Genomic DNA, 24,224 nt, shown 5'->3' with positions numbered 1-24,224 from the left:
ATTCCGCTTTTATGGTCATGAGAGGCTATCTTAGATGATGTTTAAATATTGTAGGAAATTAAATGCACAAAATATTTGCAATCATGTCACCTCATAAACAATTTTTAGAGCTTCTTAATAGTTTATATATTTTTAACTTTTTTGATTATGCTATATTTATGAAGCTTTAATTTTTGGCATTTGAAGAGGACATAATGATAAACTAACCTTGCAAAGCGGATGCACACACCTGTTTCCTTGTTTCTCACTGGCAAATCCATCTTGCAAAAGCTCCTGTCTGAACCGTTTGGGCCCGGTTAGAAAGTGACAGGACCAATCAGCGAGGAGGGACAATACTTTTGAGCATAGCGGAGTAGTGACGTAAGCAAGCAGCAACAGGAGGCCGGTGCCGTTATGGTGGAAGACATTAGCATGGATGCTGCTAAAGCACCGGTTTTATCAGAGCTTGAAAACATTTCCTCGTTAAAAGAACAACAGGTGAGAACAGCAGTTAGTTGTTTTCTTTTCAAAAACGACAAAAGTCATGTACTGACATGTCTACAGTTGCGACGGTTCACGTTATGTAGTTCTATATGGAGTTTTTTCCTCGGTAGCTGCTCATGCGCACCTTGGTAGCGGCGACATCACGTGTTTTATTGCTCTGATTGGCCTGTAAAGATGTGACAGACAGGACGGTTATCCAGTCACCCTCCAAGTTTTTTTTCAAAGGCTCTGCCTATTCCTAAACGCTGTATATCAAAGGTTTTCCAGATCCATCTGGTGTGTCAGGCTAATGATAAACCCCATCTGCATTATTTACTTCCTGTTTTAAATGAGTTAACATGCAAACCATATGGGAGCCATACATTTATATAAGGTAGATTGTGTCTGTGTTTTCAAAAATCAATACGATATGGTTGCTGTAGAGAACGGCCACAAAAACATTCATCCTTTCTTTTCTGCTCTATATTTGTCAGTGTTGCAGGACAGGCCATGGTGAGATGGGTGGGGATAGAGGGGGTGGCTGCTTGCTGTGTGACTCTATAACCTGTGAGAGTTGATTTTCAGCAATCTTGTTTGCTGCAGTTTGTATCCTCAGACTTTGTCTCCTTAGTTGTGTTTCTGCATCTACATCTGTTCCATACAGTTTAAGCATCTATGTCACATATTGACATCTCCTTTTAGAGATAAACTCTCCTTTTTGCATGACTCCTATTTTATAATGAGGGGAATAAAACGTCTCTATGAATAAAAGACTCCGGTATAGAGATTGGTAGAGTTATGATAAGTTTAAATTCTTAAATTAGCTCTTTAAAAACATGGAAAGAGGAAACCAGGCAGTCCAAACATGAAAAGATGTAAAAAATGATGAAGATATACTTTAAAAGCCTTTTATTAAAATGAAAATCATTTAATAATCCAACATGTTTCAGCCACATAGATCTTCATCAGGGCTAATGGACAAACATTTATGGTGTGGCCGCACAGCTTCAAAAACTACAGCCAATGGCAAGCAGTCACATAAATCAGAGAAAGAAGAAGCCAGGTGAAGGTCTTCAGCCAGGGCACACATCATTATGGTGTGTTCTCACCCATTACCAGTTACAACCAATAAGAGGCAGCAAAACAAATACAAGGCAGGTGAAACAAGTGGAAAAGCATGACAACAACTAAAGACACAAAATATGACAAAAACAATCAAAAAGAGGGAAAATGCAAATGTCAAACATTATCCCTGAAACAAACACAAAAATCCTCCTATGCACTGGTCTGTGAAAAATGCCATTGGCATTGGCAACATTATGAAGAGGTGCAGCCACACCACAAATGTTTGTCCATTAGCCCTGATAAAGACCTACATGGCTAGAACATGTTGGCTTTTTAAGTGATTTTCCTTTTAATAAGGGCTTTTTAATTATACACTTCCTATTTTTTTCACATTTTTTCATGTTTGGACTGCCTGGTTTCCTCTTTTTATTTTGGGCATTGTTTCACCCTGTTTTCTAAGAGGACCCTAGTTTTTATTACAACTTTCACTTAAGTCAGCTAGTCATTCCTCTTTAAACAGTTTAAATATTTGTTTACCTAAAGGATGGAATGGTATTTAAAAAAGTCGTTGAGGAAAGAGTTGTTTTTTTTTGTGTGACCAATCTGTGATAGACTAGCAACTAGTCCTACATGTGTCCTCTTGCCCAGTGACAGCTGAACTGTCCCCACAACCCTGGATATGTGGTCATGGGTAGATGGATATATGTATAACTGAGAATCAAATCTATAAATGTACTATATACAATTTGAGAATGTCTTTTGCGAAAATTAAACCTTCATGCATTTGATGAAGCAGGTGTTTTCTGGCACAGCCTCTATCATTGTCAAAATGGACATGCAAAATCGATGAGAAAACATTTCCATTTCCATTTGTTTAACCGCTTACAGTGCCCTGCAGCTGTTAACTGAGTTGCTGATTTAAATTTTAAAACTTATTTTTGGGTCCTTCTGCTTTTATTTGACACTACAGCTATAGAGAGACAAGAAATGTGGGGAGAGAGTAGGGGAAGACATCAACCAAAAAAACAACAGACTGGGATTTGAACCTTTGACCAATTTGGCAACATGCTCTCCAACTTACCTAAACCAGTAGCCCAATTTAATTATTTTGCAACCAGCTCTTAGTCTGTGAGCACAGCCAAGCAAAGGCTAATTTACTGGTGCCCTGGTTTTGTATAAGTACGTACTCAGTGAACTGATTTAATAATAAACACAGTTGGTCTTGGAGCAGCATATGCCTCAAAGCTTAGTTTTCCAGTCTTAGCCAATTAACAGATTCATTGTATAAACTTTGTTAACTCCCTGTGTTATTAAACCAAACAAACCTCTCCATAAAGCTGCAGCCACATCTATTTATAGCTCTGTGATAAGATTAATTAGGTTGCATATGGTACAGCTGGTCAGAAGAACTGAGATAGCTGGTAGCTACAGAATACTGCTCTTACTTTGACTGAAGTTATTGGGATCTGCTGTCTAGGAGTAAATAAATGCCTATTAAACTCACATGTTTTGTGCATAATAAATAGATGACTCTGCTTGTGTCCTTTCTGAAAGTAAATTTTCTGCATGTGTGCATTTGTGTGTATTCCAGGCATCCGCCAGCTCCAGCTGATGCTACTGAAAGTTAGTCTTATTCTGGGAGTTGAGATTCACGTCAACGTGGAGTTTGTCAAGCTTGTGGAGCCGCCAGCAGAGCAGACTGACGACGGTAAGTCTGCACTCATGTGTGTGCTATAAATTGTACATTACAGGGTTGTGGATGGCAGTGACACACAGGAACACCTTTGCATTTCTTTTCTATGTATGGAGAGTTCACTGCTCACAAAAAAGCATGTGCTAAAGTGATTAACAACTGTCCAAGAGAGGAGGCATTTGCAGTGACAGCATGGGTGGTGTGGAAAATAGAAAGTTATTCACAGAGTCTGCTGATAGGAACATTTTAGTTGTACTTGAAATTTATTTCCCAAAATATGGCAAATGTCCTAGATATGCAATGTGGGGACATAACCCAAAAATATGTAAACTGAGCAGACAGAGGATTTAGCTCTTCTTGAATTGCCCCAGGGAAAGATTAAGTGTTTTATATTGAACTGAACTGAACTCTTGCATCTGATCAGAAACAAAATGTTAAATCTCATGTAGTTGGGAAATAAGAATCATTTCTGTCTCATCAGCAGCTCATTATAAAATGTGAATGGAACTTTGTGATGTCCCAAGCATTTATTATTAATGTCATCTGGTACTCAAAAAGTTGTTGTCCTGTTGGCAACCAGGTTATTTCACTTTCTTAGCTGATATGTCATTGTAGAAAAATAATTTGATTTGGTCTATTCCTTATAAGGTCCTGGTTGGCGAGCAGAAGTCCATCCCTCCAGCCATCCTGTCTCAGACTTTGATTTTGATGTTGTGATTGGAGCAGATGGACGGAAAAACACATTAGATGGTAAGAAAAAAGGAAAAACCAACCGTTTACACAACTGGGTGTGGTGCTGTAAGACTTTAACTGTCAAAATGAGTGTTCAAAAAAGGCTTCTTTTTGACCCGAATTTGTAGAAGTCAACCCCCTTTTTTATACATGAAAATAGGTAAAGTGTGGCCAGACTGTTTTCAGTCGTTGGCTAAAGCATTTCCTGTTGGCATACTTTTAGGTGGGAACTTAATAGTGTGTGTTGGGTGAGCCGTTTATGAACTGCTTTAGAGCTCTCTCTGTGTACATGTGTATTTAATGATGCTGGAATTTGTGTACATCCGTAAAAATCTACACATTATATGTTGTTTGTTTACACTTTTTGAAAATACCTCTGTGTATGGTCATTAAAAAAGGCTTTTATGAAGAAATATCTCTTTTGTTGAAGACCTACAGTAGCAAGGAGGGTTAACACTATTTATCGCTATGTAAATGTTAATGTTGAATCCAAGTTTAAGTGTGTCTAGATCAGTCATGGTGTAGTTATTTTGCATGTTTTATTTCTAAGGTTTTCTCCTTTTTTCACTGCAGGATTTTCTCGCAAAGAGTTTCGAGGAAAATTGGCCATTGCCATCACGGCTAACTTTGTCAACAGGAACACCACAGCAGAGGCTAAAGTGGAGGAGATCAGTGGAGTGGCCTTTATCTTTAACCAGAAGTTCTTCCTGGAACTCAAGGAGGAGACAGGTGAGCAACTCAGAGGAAAGCCTCCACTTTTCCACTTTAATAGCTTTTTTTTTTTTTTTTTTTAAAGCACAGTAATTACACCTGTTGAGTAAATTTGCTGTCTTTTTAAGGAATTGACTTGGAGAACATAGTTTACTACAAAGACAACACCCACTACTTTGTCATGACGGCAAAGAAGCAGAGTCTGCTGGACAAAGGAGTCATCATAAATGTGAGTTTCTACAGACATAATCATGCTTATCACAGACAGCAGACAGCCTTTCCTAATCATCCCAAAACAAACAGGTTCACTTCAAAACATAAGAACATCATGAAAAAAAAACATTCTACTGTATTTTATTTCAGAAAGTGAAACCTCCATATACTCTAGATTAATCTCACACAAAGGGAAATGTTTCAAATATATATATATATATATATATATATATATATATATAGCAATAATTACAGTTTCCAGCTCATAAAAATCAAAATCCACTATCTTAGATTATTTGAATATTACAAAAAAATCAGAGGCAATCAGTCTGTGGCACTGCTAGGGAGTTATAAAGCCCAGGTTTCTCTGATAGCAGCCTTCATCCATCTTCCCTATGATTGTGGTCATGCGTATTGAACCAGAGTGAGAAAATAAAGGCTCAGGAAATCTTTGCAGGTGTTTTGAGACATTAAGCTGGTCATAGCTCTTCTCAGAACTGATAGAAATGACAAGTATAATACAGTGCTTAACAAATTTATTTGACCAACTGTCATAAAATGAGAAAACATAAATATTTTAGAAATCTTTCAAAAACTTGTTTAAAACTAAAAATGTTATTGTTATTTATTTGGCAAATAAACTTAAACAACTAAATAGTCCTTTTTCACACATAATAACCAAAAAACTTCATATTTTGTATGGCCTCCTTTGGCCTTGATAACAGCTTGTATTCTTGCTGGCATTGTTTTTATGTACTTTTCCACTCTTTACTCTTTTGTTATTGAGTTCCAAATAGTTTCTAGCTGTTCCCACAGACTTGCTTTAGATGAAACTTTTGTGCAATCAATCTTTGAATCTACTAAATCCCAAATTTGTTCAATAGGATTCAAATCCGTACTTTGACTTGGCCAGTCCATCAGTTCCAGTACTCCAGATTCCTTTTTCTATGTCAAATAGTCTTTGCACAGCTTTGAAGTATGCTTGGGGTCATCGTCTTGTTGGTATATGAACCCACGACCAATCAGATTCAGTCCAGAAGGGATTCCATGATGCACTAAGATGTTGCGGTAGATGTTCTTGTTCATGATACCGTCCATTTTCACTAATTTGCCCACACCGTATCCACAAATGGAACCCCATATCATAATGGAATCTCCACCGTTGGTCACTGTGGGTGCAATACATCTGGTATCAAAACGTTCTCCAGCTTTTCTGCGGACATAAACATGACAATGCTGACCGAAGAGTTCAAACTTGGACTTCAGAGTCCAGAGTACTTTCTTCCAGTCATCAACAGTCCAGTGTTTGTGCTCCCTGGCAAATCTGAGGCGTTTCTGGATGTTTGCAGGCCTCAATAATGGCTTCTTAGCAGCTATTCTTCCCTTTAAGCCTTGTTCCGTCAGTTGTCTGCTTATGGTCATTCTGGAGACTTTCTCAGACTCTTATCTAGAAGCATTCATCTCTGCCTGAAGATCAGCAGTGGTCTTCCTTCTGTCTCTAGTACTTAAAATCTTGAGGTGTCTGACATCTGCTTCGGTTAACTTTGGTTTCCTGCCTCTTCGTTGGTGCATTTTGTTAAGTACCAGTCTCGGTACCAGTGACTCCAAAGCATACTTGACCCCACTGTGAGAACACTTGATGTCTTTCCCTATTTGTCTCAGAGACCATCCAGCATCATGAGGTGCTTTAATGCGGACTCTTCATTTTCAGTGCGCTCTCCACATTTTACCATTTTGAACAGGAATGAGGAATTTCAAACTGAATTCACCTTTTTATACCCAAATTTGAGCCGGCTCACTGGGCTTCTCTAAGAAGTCTGAAATTAATCAAGCATAACATTCAACCTCTGAAACTAGTTTTTCTGTTCAGGAATGCAAGTAAATAACTATAATTTGACATATTAATCAAGAAATAATAATGTGCTGTACTATTTTTTCAGTTTTTTTGTAAATCAGTAAATTTGAAAATTCATGGATAACAATAATAATTATATTTTAGCATTAAAAATATCATTTGCGTTAAGCGCTTCTACATATTGGTGTATTAACCATTGCAGAAACATAAAAAATGATTTTGGTAATTACCAGTGCTGTTAATTTAGGGCAGCTGTGGCATAAACCTTACTTTGAGTGGTTGTCAAATACATTTGTTAAGCACTGTATATCTCTATCTATTTTTCCTAGTGTGTATTTATTAATTTATTCATTTGTGTGCTTTGTTTACTCTGATCTCGCTGCTGTAAATTTGGAATTTTCCTTTGCGCGACTAATAAAGGAATATCTTATCTTATCTTAACTTATCTTATCTTATCTTGTGTAAGTAACTGGACTTTTCCAGAATATTCTGATATAAATTTTCTGGGAAATTCATACCATATTCATGATATAACTTTATTCCTCACTTTTTTTTGTCATCATAACCTGTGGTAATTTTTAGATTGCACAAGAATGAGATCAAGACTGTCATCTAAAAGTGACAAAGTCACATCAGAGCACATTTATTGGAGCATTATACGCAGTAATTAAGTAAGTAAGTAAGAAGTAAGATAGTTGTCAAATGATAACTTCCCTTCTAATTTGCAGTGACAAATTTAGATTGAAATTATACTATAATAGGCCAGCCACACACACAGGTCTCTGTAATTACAACCTGGTCTCAGAGCAGATAGTCTGAGTGTTTTCTGAGTACACAGCAATGTGTGCGTTCTCCAGAGCAGCTAAGCTGTGGCAGTGACTGATGGGCCTCCGCTGGGGATTATAATGAACAAGAGCTTTAATTAATCTCGCCTTTGTTCACCTGTCTTCAGGGTCTCCTATGCCCTACTATAAGTGTAAGGCTCATTGTTATTTTCTGAAATTAGGTGTTCCCATGGACCAACCAGAGTTTGCTAGGGCAATCCAACACAAAAACACTCAAACAAACAAATACACCCACATGCATGTACACAAACCCCCTCAAATACACTGGAGATGTAGTAGCATACACATACAGAATCACTCTCTCACACACATAAACACACAAGCATATACACACAACACACAGGTGCTGAAACCCAACCACACCGTGCCCTCAGTGGTCTCCAGCTCATCTTACATTGCCTTACAGTGCAGAGTGATTGCAACACTGTCAGCTGTGTGAGAGTGTGCTCAGAGGACCCAAGCCTCTGAGGCCTCATTACTTATAATATCTCACTGATTCAACTAATGAACCACACAGTATTGTCATTATAGTCCTCACAGAGTAACTAACTAGACTAGAGCATGCAACATCTTATTTGAGCTGTGTGACTACTTAACAGTTTTAATTTTGGCAGCAATCTTAAATTCATTCTTAGTCTCTAAATCAAATTGAATTAAAGCTTTGTTCACATGTAGTTGTTTTGAACATTTATCCACCTTATTCCTTATCCCCATGATACTTTGCAAGAATTGTGGGTGCAACTTCCAATCTTTTCTGTCAGACCTGGACTTTGGGGGTCCTGATTATTAGAGTGATTTGGAGTTTGAAGTATGTGAATGTCATCTGTTAAACCTGAAACAGGCTCATATTAATATTCCTCCACCTTTTACTGGAGAGGAAGAAATGAACATTTTCTCAGATCAGGTACTTTGGTTTATTTAGCTAACTTGATTAGCTTCATATCAATACTGGCATGGTAATAGGGCAATTGCATTGTGTTAAAGGAGTTGGGACACAACCTTTTATATTTCAAATAAGATGACAGCTTTGACATCCCCTCTTTAGTTTGTTGGTTTTCAGAAATTCTTATTTTACCTGCTAGTCCATCTTTGAATGTGTGAAATACATTAGCATCCATGATTCACTTGGTCAATGCTTCAGTTCAGTAAATCCCAAATTCTACATTAATAATGGAAAATAAATTGATATTAAAAGAATCACATCCCTGATGCTTACAGAGGGTGAACATAATGTTTAAAACCGTTGTTAGAGACACATATTCCACTTTGTCTTGTTATTGGTACCAGTGTGTCCTGATTTGAAAATGTATTACTTTCAAAACATAGCCTAGACATTTATTTTCTTTGAACTAATATAAATATTAACCATATTGGAACATTACAATAACTGTATAGCACTCATATCAATGCAATGCCAATACTTAAATTGATTTAGAATATACAATTGAAAATACTGACATACCTTAAATGCACAGTGGATAACTACCTTTGTCAGTCCAGCACAACACAGTCTCGTCTTAGTGTCCTTGAAAAAAAGTTTTTAGAGTTTTTATCACCAAAGATCTACTTTTACCTAGTCTTTGTCAGGGAAAAGGTAGTCAACGACATTTGTAGTCATAGTTTTAGTTGATAAAATTAACACTGCTACTCAAAGCTCTTTTTACACCACAGGTCACTCGAACCCATGCACTCCACCCTTAGACACTTCTGGTGTGAGCTGCTATGTAGTGCATCATCCCGTTCATATGCATCCATACACTTCCCTCACAACTGACAGCAGTAGGAGCAATTTGGGGTTAAGTGTCTTGGCCAAGGGCACATGAACATGTAACTTCAGGTGCTTGGGATGGGCCCCTGACCTCTGACTCTACAGTCTCCCCTTTAGTCTACAGAGTGAAAAGTGCATTCTGAATTTGCTGAATCAGTTAAAAGTGTGTTACTTTGTCCTTTGTCTTTGTTTGTGCCCTGACATTTTATTTTGATAGGAACAAACGATCATGATGCATCTCATATCTAAACAACATTATGCAGTTATTTCCTGAGTGACTCAAATGGAGATGGCATCATTGCTTGGGTGGAAAACATGTTTAGACTGGTCCGTCACCCCTGTTGGGTTCAGTTGCATTAACACTTGGCTGTCAGATGGTTTCCTTGTGGCCTAATACCCAAGAACTGAAGTAAGATTTTTATTTACTTAGATTCCTTTCAATAAAGGAAACCAAACCAAGGAGTCCCAAATCTAAGTTATGTCACTATTTTTTTTTTTTTTCGGTGCCATGGCAGAGTCCTCATAACTCCATCAAACAAAGTCGCTGTTCTTTTTATCATTAAAACTATCAACCTTTAAAGTAGCTTTAAAGTAGCTTTATGAAGAGAAAAGTCTTGGTACTGTTGGAGTGCAGTTTTCTGTTTATTTTGTTCTACAGGATTACATAGAAACAGAGCGACTGCTTAGCCCTGACAATGTCAACCAGGAAGCATTGCTCTCCTATGCCCGTGAAGCGGCCGACTTTGGCACAAACTACCAGCTTCCATCCTTGGACTATGCCATCAACCACTATGGACAGCCTGATGTTGCCATGTTTGACTTCACTAGCATGTATGCCTCAGAGAATGCAGCCTTAATCCGGGAGAAACACGGACAGCAGCTACTGGTGGCACTGGTGGGAGACAGTCTTCTTGAGGTACAGTTAGTTGGGGCAGCAGGTTTTATGTTATTCCAGTCATATTGTATGGCATTCTGGCCTTTGTATTACGTGTGTTCTTCCTCACATCAAGTTCTTTGCTTGCAGCCCTTCTGGCCGATGGGTACAGGTTGTGCTCGGGGTTTCCTAGCAGCCTTTGACACTGTGTGGATGGTGAAAGCCTGGGCACAAGGCAGGAGCCCTCTGGAAACACTAGCTGAGAGGTGTGTGGGTTTACGTTCAACATAATGTGATTTTGTTTAAGCATCATAACTTCTCTCTACTCTTCTGTGTATGTTGCCTGTATCTTTAACACTGATGAAAAGCAACAGTAGCAACAGCAACCACAAGCAAATGTAAGCATAAACAACTAAAGCTGGGAGAGGTTGTTGGAGAAAGACTTTATTTATAGGGTTTGAATGCAGCATTTTGTGCTCTTTACTTTCTTCATTGTTTAATGATAGATGAAGTGGTCATAGAGTCAGTTCTAAGATCTTTGAAGCTTACCTATCAAGAGCTCACCGTTTATATCTGCTTGTCTGTTCCTTAGGGAGAGTCTGTACCGGCTGCTGCCTCAGACCACCACAGAGAACATCAGCAAAAACTTTGAACAGTACTCCATTGATCCTGCGACCCGTTACCCTAACCTTAACTCAAGCTGTGTACGCCCACATCAGGTCGGTCCAACATGAACAGAATTAAAAATAAAATTATTTTAATAACAATTTACACATTCCCTGCTAAGGAGATAAAAAATAATGAAACCAAATGCAGATGCCGTGTCATATTTGGAAAATAATGAATTAAAGACTGATATCAATCATCAAAATTCTGCTCTTATTTACCAAGCATCCGAATTTACTATTTTTAACTGTTTATGTTGAAAGTACTAACAAAGTGTGTTGTGTGTAAACTTGTTTAAAACTATTTTAAATTCCAATAGGAAAAGTCCCTCTTATTCTGTCTTTAACCCTTTCTCCACCTTCTTGTAGGTGCGCCATTTGTTCATTAATGGCATGGAGGAAATATGTCCACTGGATAGAGGAGGACCTAGACGCAGATCAGTGAACTTATCCAGAGGAGGTGAGTTAATGGTTTCATCCTGAAAAATAATTAATTTTGAATAAATAAATAAAAACAATCATCATTGAAACCTATGAGGATTGCTGCCAACTGCCCAGATGATACTTTGTTCTACTTTCAAAGCTCCCTGTTATGTTGTAATGGTAATCTGATCTGCCAGTGACTCACCACTGACATAAGAGGCATTCACAACCCCATTAGCACTTCATGAAAGTTTTCCTTGATGCTTTTTGTAAGTTCAGTTCATATGCTGCAGCTGTTAATGAATTTGTCTCAACACTGAGTCAGTGCCAGTCAACATGACTAGTCATGCTGTTTAAAAATAAAATCCTGAATAAGTTTACTTGAGAAAAAGGTTGATGTCAATTCTTCTGTGGTTCTGCTGTAGGGAAATTTTATCCTTATCTCAGTCACAGCTGACACACCTCTTTACAGACAATACAGCTAGATAACATTTCAGCCACATGAGGGTCAGACATGATGCCTCTCACAGACATGTGCTGACCTGCTCTTCTCTCTGCTTGCAGGGTCATACTGATAACCAGTATGTGGCAGATACAGCTGTCTACTTTATATAGGTCTAACCTTGACAGCAACAACTCTTGTCTTCTGTTAAGATCACCTTTATGGGCTTTTTAACAGCAACATGTCGAACTTCACATTTTATCACCTCAGGCTATGATGTTATGACTGACTTTTTCCCTTGTAAACAGTGGTTTATTTTTACATCAAAAGCAAAGGTAGCAAGTATTAATAATGGCCCAACAGGCTCCCTGGGAAATAAAATTCCAGTTTTCCTTTTCTTTTAGCTGTGTTGTTGTCTCCAGTGACAGTTATTCCCAGCTTCAATATGTGATATTGAATAAACCAAAACAGAAAACAGTGAAGCAAAAAAGTCAAAGTTGTGTTGTAAAATTAACCTCAAGCTTAAAGTCTCACAGCCCTTACTACAGCTGGGTGAAGATTCTTAGTAGACCTAGTGGGACGTTGACACTGTGGTTGGTGTTAAGTCTGAGTTTTTCTAGTTACTAGGATTGAACATCACAAGTCAATATTTTTAAATAGAGTTTTATGATTTTAAAGGCAAAGGGTTGAAAGTACCGTGTTGACACTACCTTGTTGATTGTGTGTTTTAAATGCAGACTCTGAAGTCCGTCCTGGCCGGCTGCTGACCTGGTGTCAGAGGCAGACTCAAGGATACAGGGGGGTCAACGTCACCAACCTCACATCATCCTGGAAGAATGGCCTGGCTCTCTGTGCTCTCATTCACCGCCAGCGGCCTGACCTCATGTAAGAACACACAAGAGCACACTCAATCCATGCTGGGGAACAAAAGTCAGAGTGACGGTTATTCAGGTTCTGGTGCTTTTCTAATGACTTCTGAGAAGTCATGTCCAGACTGGCTCTGTTTGACTGAGCTTGAATGCGCAAGATGAAATGTATTATTTTATTGAAGTTATGTTTACACAGTCCCACCCTGGCTTAGACATATTAGATCTCTTTGCAAGGGAGACCTGGGAGGGAACAAATAACCAAATAACTATGAAAGAATTTATTCTCTTCAAAGACCGGCCACACACTCATGACCATACTTGCTGAAAAAATAACATGTGATTAGAAATTAAAGCTCGGAATGCTACCGAAAGAATGATAGTTGTAAGCTTTAAGCTGTTTTGTAGATCATACCAGCTATAAGATGGCTTTGTAGGAAACCAGTCCTTCCCCATTTAGGGTTTGTATGAGGAACCTTTAAGACCTACCAGTCCTGTAACCAAGTGTCATGGTTATCAGCTCACAACTGACTATGAATGCTAAATGAAATATTGAAACTTAGACAGCCTTAAAAATCAAGACACTCGTATGCTAAAGCCCTCATGATACCAGAGAAATCTGTCCAGCTTTTCATACTTCTCACAGTGATGATAAAAATAGCTGTCTAAAAAAGACTCTGTGTTAGGAGGAATCACAATAAAGATTTATTTATAAATATAAAAAAAAGGGCATTGTTTATTGACCTTTTTCTTTACCACTGAAAATCACCTCCTGGATGGATTTTGTTTTAATTTCATTTTTTTTAAAAAAAAAGGTTTTTAGTAAAGATGAGGTTGATGTGCTTTGACATGATTAACTTTTTAAACAAATTCTTATGTTTGTACATTGCTGAGCTGTTGTAATTGATTTTAGTAAAGAGTAGGGATAGGATTTTAAAAATCTGTCATTTGTGCTTATGCAAGGTCTGACAGAAGTACCTGAAAGCAGATTTTATACTGTTAAAGACCTGGCCTGTGTTCAATAAACAATATCATTTCATCAGTATTAAAACAAGGGTGCATAAAAGTTTTGTATCATTAGAACTTCTGGAACAAATTAATCATGTCATTAAGTGTTGACAGAATTAATTGAATTTCCTTGTATGTTTTAAAGCTTTTGCTGGTGATTCATAAAATGAATAATAATCAATTGAACTTTGAAAATAAAACCAGCTGACTGCTAGACATTGCAGCTCTCATTTTCTATTTCAAGTTCATGTAGTCATTTGATTCTTGTCCTTTGCTAAATATTATTTGTCAGAGTTTAGAATTCGTATGTGGATTTTCTTGCTTGGCCTTCCAAATTATGATTGGCAGATAATGTTGTGAACCTAAGCAATGATTTATCTCTGTCAAAAACAGGATGTCATACAGTCCAAGCTGACCTACTTGAGCCAGTCAGATCACACACAACTGAAAAAGCAAATAAAAATGTCAAAGTGATTGATGAGAATGACATCATTGCCTTGAGAGAGCTTATTTGGTAGAGTCAAATACATTACATCCAAGTCTTTGTTACATAAGGTTGTCACTTATACGATAATATCTGTGCTCAGAGTAGAATTGTGTTTGCATGGTTTGTTTAAGGCCTAGCCCACTTGTTAGACAAGGTGGTGTTAAGCCGTGGTAGAGGATTGACTGCTAGAATGGATGGTCAGTAACCTGACACGCCAGATTGACTGTTTCATATATCCACTGCATAAATATATTTCGCTTTCATCGGGGAAAGCGCCTATAGAAAGCATTGGAGAAGGGCAGCACTTTTAAAAAATTTCTCTGAAGGTGATTGAGGAACGTTTTGTCACATTCATTACTGCCCAATCAGAGCAACAACAAAATGACGCTCTGTGCATGTGCTCTTGACCTGACAGGCTACCGCTGCTGTAGATTGTTAATGGCGGAGCTTCTGGATGAATAAACTGATGCCAAGGCCAGTCGGGAGACATGCAAAAACATCTTCTCTGCCAAGTCAAGCTTACCATGTGGCTCTCTGCTCCTGTTTTAAAAACAAATTTGGTCCAATTCCAATTAAACTGCTACTTTCCTACATCTACATCCAAGTTAATAGCTAGTGTGTCAAAATTCAGACATAAATTCATAATGTGATGCCAAATGCTCTTAGATTAATACTCAAATTCTAATTTATATAGTTTGACAACCGTTTAGTATCGCCCCTAAGGACACTTAGGAAAACTAGAAAAAACAGGGGATCATACTAAATATCTTTAATCTGAGATGGGCCCTTCTGAGCCTTGTTTGTACTGAATTTTTGTGTCTGAAGCAGATAAAAATGCTGAAAAACACCTTCAGGGTCTGTGACTGAGAGGTAGCTGCTGATTTAGGTGATGCCTTTTTAAATCCCTTTAAATCAGTTTCCGACTGCAACAATGTCATACCTCAATATCAACATAGATACTGGTTACAGCCACTTAAAAATGTTCAACAAAATTCCAAAAGGTGTTTGGTAAAACTTATATTTTTTAGTAAATTTTGTCATTTGTACTTAGTTTTCATTTGTACTATGGTCATAAGTCCACTGACTGTGGACAGGGCAGGAGACTGTCTTGTGCTGATTTTTCTGGTATTCCCAAGCATAGAGGGAAACTATGGTAAGGTTCTAAATAGAATTATCTTATATTAATCACTTTTGAAAAAAACAATAAAATCATGTGATCAGATAAAAACCATCCATCTGAATTTTTCTCCTCACATTCCATCTTTGATTTCTTCTAGCACTGATGATGTTGATGATATCCACTAACCTGTTGGCTAATGTCCACTTGATCTGCTTCCTCCTCAGTGACTTTGATTCTCTGAACGAGGAGGACATGGCAGGGAACAACCAGTTAGCTTTTGACCTGGCTGAGCGAGAGTTTGGTATCCAGCCAATGATGAGAGGAAAGGAGATGGCTGCAGAGGCTGAACCAGACAAGCTGCTGATGGTTCTCTATCTCTCAAAGTTCTATGAGATTTTCAGAAACAGTGCAGGAAACAACAATGGTGAGGCTCCTTCCTGCTTTAGTAATGAAGCTTAATCCAAAGTTTACTTTTATTGGTGTTGTATTATTAGTAGCAAATAACCCACAGATCATTATCCACAATACATTTGGGTAACTCATTTACATTGACATGATTCTGTTCAGTTTGTTGAGAACATGAATGGTGTCCTGCTGTTTACAGTTAAATCTAGTCTTCTTTTGGCAGTCTTGCATGTCAATGCTAAGGATTAAAAGTCCCTCATCCTCTAAACATTAATTGCTCTCCATATTGTTAAATGTTACAGGAGCGTTCCTTAAGACCTTAAGACCAATTCTGACTGAACAGGGGTCAAAACAAAAATTGGCTCTGGAAATGATGATTCCCAAATTTCCAAACAGTTCATAGTTTCAATGCCTCCTTGACATTCTAACCCTAGTTTGCAGACGAAATTAACATTAAGTTTACAAATTGACTTGAGATTATGCAACAGGGATCCAGTTATATGGAACAAACAGATGGGAAAGCACAGAGAAGAGATTTTTGCTTTTTCTGCTTAACCATTTAAATTTTTTTATAACTGTACCTAATCAAAAGAAGCTGTGAAAACAAAAACCCACGGCTTCTTTTATTTCACAGAGGAGAAACCGTTCTCACACCTCTCCTGGTTAGGTTGTATTTGTACCAAATATCGTGTTTCAGTCACTGTAAAAGTTATAATCAGCTTATGGGGCAGTCAGACAGTTCTCCCAAAAACTCCGCATTTAACCAATCTGAACTCTTCATTCTGCTGATGTAGCCCCAGTGGTACTTGACATAAGTGAGGCTCAGGGATTATTTTATCCATTGGGTGAGCTAGAGTTGCATGTTACACAACCGTGGTCAGGTTAGTCCCTGCCAGAGACATGACTGGTATGCATGCTATGTCCGTGAAAGCCATATCCAATCACTGCATGCGACTCTGGAGGCCCTCAGCTCTGGTCACACTACCACTGTAAGCTTTGGCTTCGTTTCACTTTTTTGCTTTAATGTCAATGTCCTGCGAACACTTGTGTCACCCACATTGCTGTCACCATGGAGTAATCCACACCTCTGGAAGGCTTGGAATGAGATTTACTTCATCTGTGCCATTTTACAGTCCATTTGGACTGATATTGTTGGTTTAATACTGTGTTCCACTGAACACTCCATTTTCTCTAAAATCCAAAGCTGCCATAGTGGAAGTCAAACATTTAACTTTTTATCTCTTGAACTCCAGAGTTTCAGAGTGAAATCATTGATAAATGTGCGCTCACAAGAGTGGGTGGAAATAAATCTCTATTAATAAAGGCTTACAAGTGGATCAAAATTACAAGCTGTTTTTGTGCCTTACTATTCCAAACAAGCAAAGTTATGTGGGGAAACTGCCAAAGTCTCCAAAGTGAAACTTTCTTTCAGTCCAAGGTGCATTATTCACTCTTGATATCTATAATCTTTTCAGCAGCCCTGATTTTTTAAAAGGGGTGAATAGTAGAAGGAATTATTCTGTTAGAGCAGGCCTGTCTGCTAATGTGCAATAATGTAGCCCAGATCCACTGTGCAAGTCATTATCTGGATCCACAATCAATACTTTGGTTTTGAATTCAAACCATGTTAAATGATTCATCATGAAACTTATTGACTGCATTATTTTCTGAAGGGACATTACCTATTAATTTAAAATATGCATCCAGCAAAGTGGCTAAAACTGGGGGTTTTTAACTTTTGTCCTGTTTCTGACAAATCGTTAAATGAAAATAATGTGATTTTTTTCTTTTGTAAACAAAAAAAATTTCTGTAGAGACTTTAACTTTAGCTGGATATTACTGAATAACTATTAACCCAGTGTAATTGTATGGAATTTAATTGTTTTTGAAATACTTGTCTGAATAGAACTGATATGTCCTTTCTATAATCCAGGTCCTAGGGAGCCAGATGAGAATTCTGAGGATTACCCCTCCAAAACAAACAAGCACTCTCAGCCCAGGAAGAGGATACCCAGGGTAAGATAAAACAGAATTTGAGTTCTGAACTCTGAACTTTCAATTTGTCTTTCTCTAGGTGTGATGATTTGTGATTTAAAAAAAAATCAGCCAATCTTAATTTGGGTCTTGATATTCAGTTTCATATGGTATGCTAAAGCTAACACAAACATCATGGCATTGTTTGTTATACATGTGTTATCTAATCCTGAGCTCCAGTTTTCAACCTGTAGGTGAACAGAGGCTTTCTTGATGTCTTTGGTGTGACAGTATGATGCATGGATTCAGATAGACAGGTGTAAGGTTTTTCTTCATGAATTTTTATTGAATTGTGTACTGTGACAGGATGATAAAAAACTAGAAGAAGATTCAGTTCACAAGAGGCGGCGAAAAGGCAACCACTACCTCACAGAGGTAAGTTTAAGGCATATATCAATCAGTGTTTGTTGTTTCCAAATAAAGAACATTAAGTTCATTTTAATCTGTATACTATCGTTCTCTCCTGTAATCCCCTCTTGTCCCTGGCATGGCATCAGCTGTCTTGTCACAGTGCCCCCCCTGCTGGTGAAGATGGAGAGCTGCGTGAGAACAAAGTCCGCTCTATGGCAACTCAGCTGCTGGCTAAGTTTGAAGAGAACTCGACAGGAAAGCCAAACAGCAAGGTGAGAGACAGTTTTAAAACTGTCTGTTATTAGAAGGAACTCTTGCAGCCACCAAAAACACTGAAAGTGAAACGGTTTTCATTTTCATTAACATCAACAACAGTGCATAAAGCAGTAATAATTTTAATATTTTTATGTTGCCAATAAATCACTTTATCCATCTGAATATCTGGAATTTGAGCTGCTCTCTTTCAGTTCTACAAATGGAAATCAGAAATAATATATTTTCTAATCATCTATGGGCCAAATCATTTCCTTCATTACTGCATAACATGACCCAAAGTGTAATTTTATAGGGCAGAGATCTGATGGATTCTTTTTCGGTTCAGGGTTTGATTTCTTGACATCAGTTGTTGAAACATTTCCATTTCTCTGGTCTAACATGGACAATTCTTTTCCAAGATGTGCTGTATATTATCTCCAATTTATGTATGTAGCATCCCTACCAAACCTATCCTTGACATCAGCCCTTGTCCTTTCATTTCCATTGCTTTCCTCTGCTTCCTACTCTCTCCTCCTTGTGTCAGTCTGAAGAGGACCCATCCCATCCCTCCTTTTCTACTTCTGAGTCTCCTTCTACCACTCCACTTCCTTCCTCTGAGGAGGAGGAGGAGAATGAGGAAGAGGAAGATGAGGAGGAAAGAGAAAACCCCCGCTTTGCAAAACCTAAAGACATTCCCCCTCCTCCTTCCCTGCCTCCCCCTCGTCCCAAGTGGCAGGTATGCCTCCCTCTGAACATGTCTCAGCCCCTTCTGTTGAGTTTGGCTGGATTGCCTCTGTTTCTGATTTACAGCAATGACCCTAAGATGAATCAAAATTTTTCTCTTATTGTTTCCTTTACAGTTGTTAAGGGAGCTGTGAGTTTTATTTATTACATTAAATACTATTTGAAAATTGTCAACCTATATTTTCTCCTCCCCTCCTGTTTTCAGCCTTCCATCTACCTTCGCTTACTGGAGAATCCCAACGCTGTGGCTCAGCAAACCAGTTTTCTCTCTACCCCTAAATGCTCTTCCTCTCAGAGCAACTACAGTCGCTCTCCTTCACCCTCACGCTCTGAGAGTCCATTAAATCCTTCCCGCTCACCTAGCCCTAATTTATCTAGGCATCACATCCCAGAAAGCACCTCTCCTCCCCAGAGAACCAGTCAGCTCCCTGTTCCTTCTCTATCTTCTTGGGATAATGATCATTCCACTGATAAGTCAGAGGAATCAATGCAGCAGGTGAATTTCTGACCAGATCTGCCTGAATTCTTTTCTCTACAGCTTAAAAAAGTTGGCAATTGTTTTTGTCTTCTACATTAATAACAACATGCTCTATCTGCAGAGTAAAGACAAAAGATTGTCTGCAAGAGAATTTTATGGACGGAGTATAAAGGAGAGAGCCGTGCTGCTCTCCTCCATGTTTCCTGGGTCCAAAAAGCCATCTTCTTCCTCGCCGTCTCCTCTGTCAGAATCTCAGGTGGTGTGCTGCACCAACCATTTTTCCTGCGCGACTTGGGTCAAACTAGCATGCATGTAAAACAAGACTTTAAAAAAGTGCACTTGGTTCGATATCTAAAAGGTGCAGCTGAGATTTCCACTTACAGTACTTACCATTAACTATGTTACACTCTGCTTTGCAAAGATATCCTCAGTATCCTCACCTTCCATAATAAATATTTTGACACCATATATTTTAGGAATCTTTGAATTAAGCCAGCCTAATGTTAACTAATTCTGCATGACAGTTTTCTAAATTGTCTTTAACAAGTGTCACTAACAGTCAGAGTCTGCTGCTCACTAATTTCAATTAAAGATGTTTTTGTAATAAATTTTTATCTTAATGCTACGCTCAGTATTCAGTTTGTACCACGCTGAAAGACTGAACAGTAGAAGGTTGTTAAAAAATTGAGCTGTGTGAATTCAAAAATCCTAAATAGCTAAATCAACTCTACTTTTCTGAGCTGAAAGAACACATTTTTAAGTTTTAACAGTACTCATCATTCTAAGTTACACTGTAAGACTGAAAATTTGACGTTGTTTAAAAAAAGGAGTTGTGATAACATTAAAATCCAAAACAACTATCTCAGTTCTATTTTTGATAGGACACTTTTTTAGCTTTAAGTTAACGTAAAATATTTGACATCCTTGAATCTGCAAAGTTTTCCCAGAATGCTTTTGGCACTTTGGCACCATGAGTGAATTTACTGACTCGGTTAGAGAAGTCCTGCCTGTGGGAAGAAACCTCATTATATAATGGATGGTATACCGAACCTGATGGAGGAAGACTTCCTGGTTCAGTGTGCATCTCACTGTCACTTGTAGTGACTTAAGTTGGCCAACCTTGAGTGATATAAATGTTCAAGATTGAAGCATGTGAAAGAAATAAGAGAAAACTGCAATGGATGAAGAACATGTAGCTTTAGAAAAAAATACCTGAACGTGTTTGAGTTGGATATGAACAGAGTGTTCATGTGTAGAAAAGTCTCCAAAGTATATGTTAACTTAAAAGAGTTAAGGAAACCCAACATAAATGTATGTGTGACAATAAACTGATAGAACTTTTTATGGCTAAGTACCTGCTACTCACGGTTTTCAGTTACTTAAAAGTTTTATGTAATCAGTTGCCTCTTATGTTTTGAGTTCTACTAAATCATAGGGGATTTTTGTGTAAATTATGTTTTATATCTTGAATCTACTGAAAATTTATTTTCCACTTCTTCAAAACTTTGGCATAATCAATTTCGACAATATTCTGAGTACGTTGTGGTACTCCTGCAGTCACACTCTGCTCTTATGCCCCTTTGCGCCTTTACATTCTGAATATTGTGCCTTTAATATCACACACCTTAATTTGGTCTGTTTTTATTTATATGGGCAACTGGTCTAAGGGATGATAACCAAATAATTTGAAGTTGGTGTGATGATAAGATTTTTTAGACCCATAAAGTATATTAATTACTGCAGTTGAGAAGGAATTCATAAAATATGTATTCTGATGCTGCTCTGTTCTGTTGTTCTGTTCACTTTGTCCTGGTAATAATCAAATTTAATTAAAAATTGAGTAGTCATAATAAAATTGAAAAAAACCTATCGAGTAATTTTAGCAAATTACTTGCTCGGCTAGCACAGCATATTATTTTGATTATTTGGTTCATCATTATAAAGGGTAATAAGTCCAGTAGGCAAACCGTGACGCTGTTTGAAAAAAATAAGTTTACAGGGTCTTGAACTAATTTAAGCTTGCTGTTCACTAACAAACTTTTATTTCTTAATTTACTCAGGTGAAAAATTAACCATTGTAATAAAATGAACTAATTTGCTTTGTCTGTGGCAAAAAAGACTTTAATCTAATCTTATATTTCTCTCTAGTTTTATGGTTCTCTTTAATTCAGGCTCCCATTTGTCTTTGGCTCCTTTCCTGTAGGTGGAGCCTTCTATCACTCTGCCTCCCTTGTCCCCACATCCTCCTCCTTCTGCCTATAAGAGCCTCAGTGTTTATCCAGTTGTTCATCCTGTCCCTGACCCCACTGCTCATGCTGGTTTTTCCTCTGTGCACACCTCTGGCCACAAGGACAAGAAACAGAAAGACTCATCTACTCCCTCATCCTTCTCTGTCTCTGAAAGAACTGATCAAATCTCTTTCCTCCATGCTGAATCCACAGTGCACGGCAACAAAACATCTGCTGCTCTTTCCTCAGCTTGCCTTGATGAGGTCTCCTCTCCCCTCTCTGATAAAAACTCTCAAATTCCTGTGCAAAATGAAAACTGTGTGAGGACATCTGAGATTTCACCAACAAATCTGGAAAACGAGCGGGAGAAGAATCATGAATGTGCTCAGGGGGCATTTGATGATAGACAGTTAGCTGAGGAAGATCACATTGAGGTAATAGTTTTCTTATGTTTGTCAACATACTGCCAAACAGTCCACTAGGTCTGTCTAGTCACTATGATAAGCTGTAGATCTGCAGTTCAAACTTCTTACTGTACCAGCATTTTTATAGACCATATATGAAGTTCACAGTTGTTTTAACAAGGTTTACAGAAATAACCTTGACCTCTATCCAACTACTGACAGAAAAAAACTACTTTACGTTCCTTGATTTCTAACACGTGGCCCTTTGAGAAAGGAAGGGAATTTTTAAGGAAAGCTTGTTAGGAAATCGTACAGCCAGGAGGAGAAGATCATCAGGTCTGAAAATGAACTGACATGTAATATGTTTTTTGTTAGCTTTTCATTTTTCTCTAAATTTACCCTGAAAATAGCTTTGCAGCTTCTTCTGCTGGAGTAAAGAGAGCTGTTGATGAGCTTAGTTTTTTTTCCCAAAATGGTCTTCATGGTAAATTAATCCTCTGTTATATCTTTAAACACTAACTTCTTTATAAAAGTAGTGCTGTAAAGCCTCATTTTCAAAATTATTCTGCAGTCTTTAATTCTGTACCAAAGCTAAATGAGTTAGAGCTTTAAATTCAGCTTTAAATGATGCTTGAAGTGTCATCTTTTAATTTAACATATGAGAAATGCCTCTCATCATAGCAGTGATGTGCATATTCTGGTGTTCACTTAGCCCAGTGGGAGCTGCTCTGTGGAGAGCCCTAGAAGAAAGGCTCATAAGTCAGTTATTCGCTCTGAGAGTTGTCCTTCTGGAGCTCCTAGTTACATGAAAGAGGTATCAGTTCATACTCTTAGTTAAAACTGTTTCATAAAGCAGATCATTCTGTTCAAAACCTTTCATTCTGTCCTGTTTATAACTCCTCTCTCTTGTTTCCAATTCCTACTGCTGTCCCTCCATCCCTCTGCTCCTTCTTTGTCCCCCTTGTATTACGTTAGCGTACGGTTGGAAAGGTATCATCGGCCATAGATGCTAAAGCTCAGAAACTGGCCGTCCTCTATGAGACGGACCACAGGCCCAATGCCATGCCGGTAAGACGCATGTGGTGTGTCAAACACAAGTCTAATCCAGAATGGGTTTGTTGTTGTTGTTTTCAAAAGGCAAGTTTAAAAATACATAGAGTGTTCCTGGTTCCCTTTCTCTTCTGTTTGACAAAAGTGAATCTCCCTTTCAGGCCTTAGTTCCCTGGACACGGAGGGGTCCTAATGCTCAAGGGGTAAATGGGTTGCACTTTGCCTTTATGTAGTCAAGGCTACAACGCAATTATTTGTTTTTAAGCTTATTGCAGATGCAATGCAGACATTGCATTTATTTGAGTCAGTACTTAGAAGAAAAGCTGCTAATGAAGGCAGAGGCTGTTCAAGTGAACACAGTCAGGTGCACATATTTGTACAGTAGTTACTGATGGCATGGCTCTGCAGGTCATTTATTTGCTTAAAGTTCTGCTTAACCCACTGCTTTCTGCAACTCTGATCAGTTTAAATGATAATGTAGAATTCTAACAGGCAAATGCAGACAGTTTGAGTGGCATCTGACTTGATATTCAATGCATAAAGTCTGAAAAGTGGACTTTCATTTAATCAACATTTGTGCATTTAAGAAAATGAGTTTAATTTCATATGACTGTGTTTCTGACCTCAGGTTCCATATCACAAATTTACGTGAAACTTGTAAATTGTTAATTTTGGCTTTAAAAGTTGGCTTAAGACATTTGGTTTGATTCCACATTCTGGAACAAAAAAAAAAAAAAAAAACGAAAATCCTACCGATAAGATCTCTATGAATGTATGTATTATATGAGTGGAGCATTACTTACCTCATTCATCTTGATTATATTGTAATAAAAGCAAAAGATTATTGTCAGTAACTCCTAGTATTTCTCAATAGCTTATTTATTGCTATTTGCCAGCAGTATTGTTTTCTTTAAATTTGAGATTTAGGGGATGTACTAAAAATCACTTTGAAAAATGTGATCTTGATCATTTCTCCATTGATTCTGTTGCAACTATGTTTTTAACTTGTATAAAAATTTTACATTTCACTGCTGAACCATGTAACT

The 24,224-nt window shown here is 37.9% G+C and overlaps 1 protein-coding gene across 9 annotated transcripts in view; it reads left to right on the top strand.

Moving 5' to 3' along the window:
- The window catches only part of mical2b (microtubule associated monooxygenase, calponin and LIM domain containing 2b), a 66,305-nt gene that overhangs the window by 25,823 nt on the left and 16,258 nt on the right, over positions 1–24,224 (top strand). For 3 of the 9 annotated variants that reach the window (XM_041796149.1, XM_041796147.1, XM_041796153.1), the window contains exons 4-23: positions 3,119–3,235; positions 3,869–3,970; positions 4,526–4,681; positions 4,792–4,892; positions 10,003–10,260; positions 10,369–10,484; positions 10,811–10,937; positions 11,253–11,343; positions 12,486–12,633; positions 15,454–15,653; positions 17,568–17,650; positions 17,975–18,043; positions 18,166–18,291; positions 18,819–19,010; positions 19,224–19,514; positions 19,618–19,752; positions 21,700–22,158; positions 22,841–22,942; positions 23,104–23,196; positions 23,340–23,381. In XM_041796149.1, the coding sequence (XP_041652083.1) occupies positions 3,119–3,235; positions 3,869–3,970; positions 4,526–4,681; positions 4,792–4,892; positions 10,003–10,260; positions 10,369–10,484; positions 10,811–10,937; positions 11,253–11,343; positions 12,486–12,633; positions 15,454–15,653; positions 17,568–17,650; positions 17,975–18,043; positions 18,166–18,291; positions 18,819–19,010; positions 19,224–19,514; positions 19,618–19,752; positions 21,700–22,158; positions 22,841–22,942; positions 23,104–23,196; positions 23,340–23,381 (3,008 nt within the window). The remainder of the gene's footprint in view (positions 1–3,118; positions 3,236–3,868; positions 3,971–4,525; positions 4,682–4,791; positions 4,893–10,002; positions 10,261–10,368; positions 10,485–10,810; positions 10,938–11,252; positions 11,344–12,485; positions 12,634–15,453; positions 15,654–17,567; positions 17,651–17,974; positions 18,044–18,165; positions 18,292–18,818; positions 19,011–19,223; positions 19,515–19,617; positions 19,753–21,699; positions 22,159–22,840; positions 22,943–23,103; positions 23,197–23,339; positions 23,382–24,224) is intronic. The other 6 variants (XM_041796151.1, XM_041796150.1, XM_041796148.1 and 3 more) reach the window with 6 other exon arrangements.

This window comes from Cheilinus undulatus, linkage group 9 (assembly GCF_018320785.1).
Source record: "Cheilinus undulatus linkage group 9, ASM1832078v1, whole genome shotgun sequence".
Taxonomy (NCBI): Eukaryota; Metazoa; Chordata; class Actinopteri; order Labriformes; family Labridae; genus Cheilinus; species Cheilinus undulatus.
The sequence above is the reverse complement of the archived record's forward strand: the minus strand, read 5'-3'. Positions and strand labels throughout refer to the sequence as shown.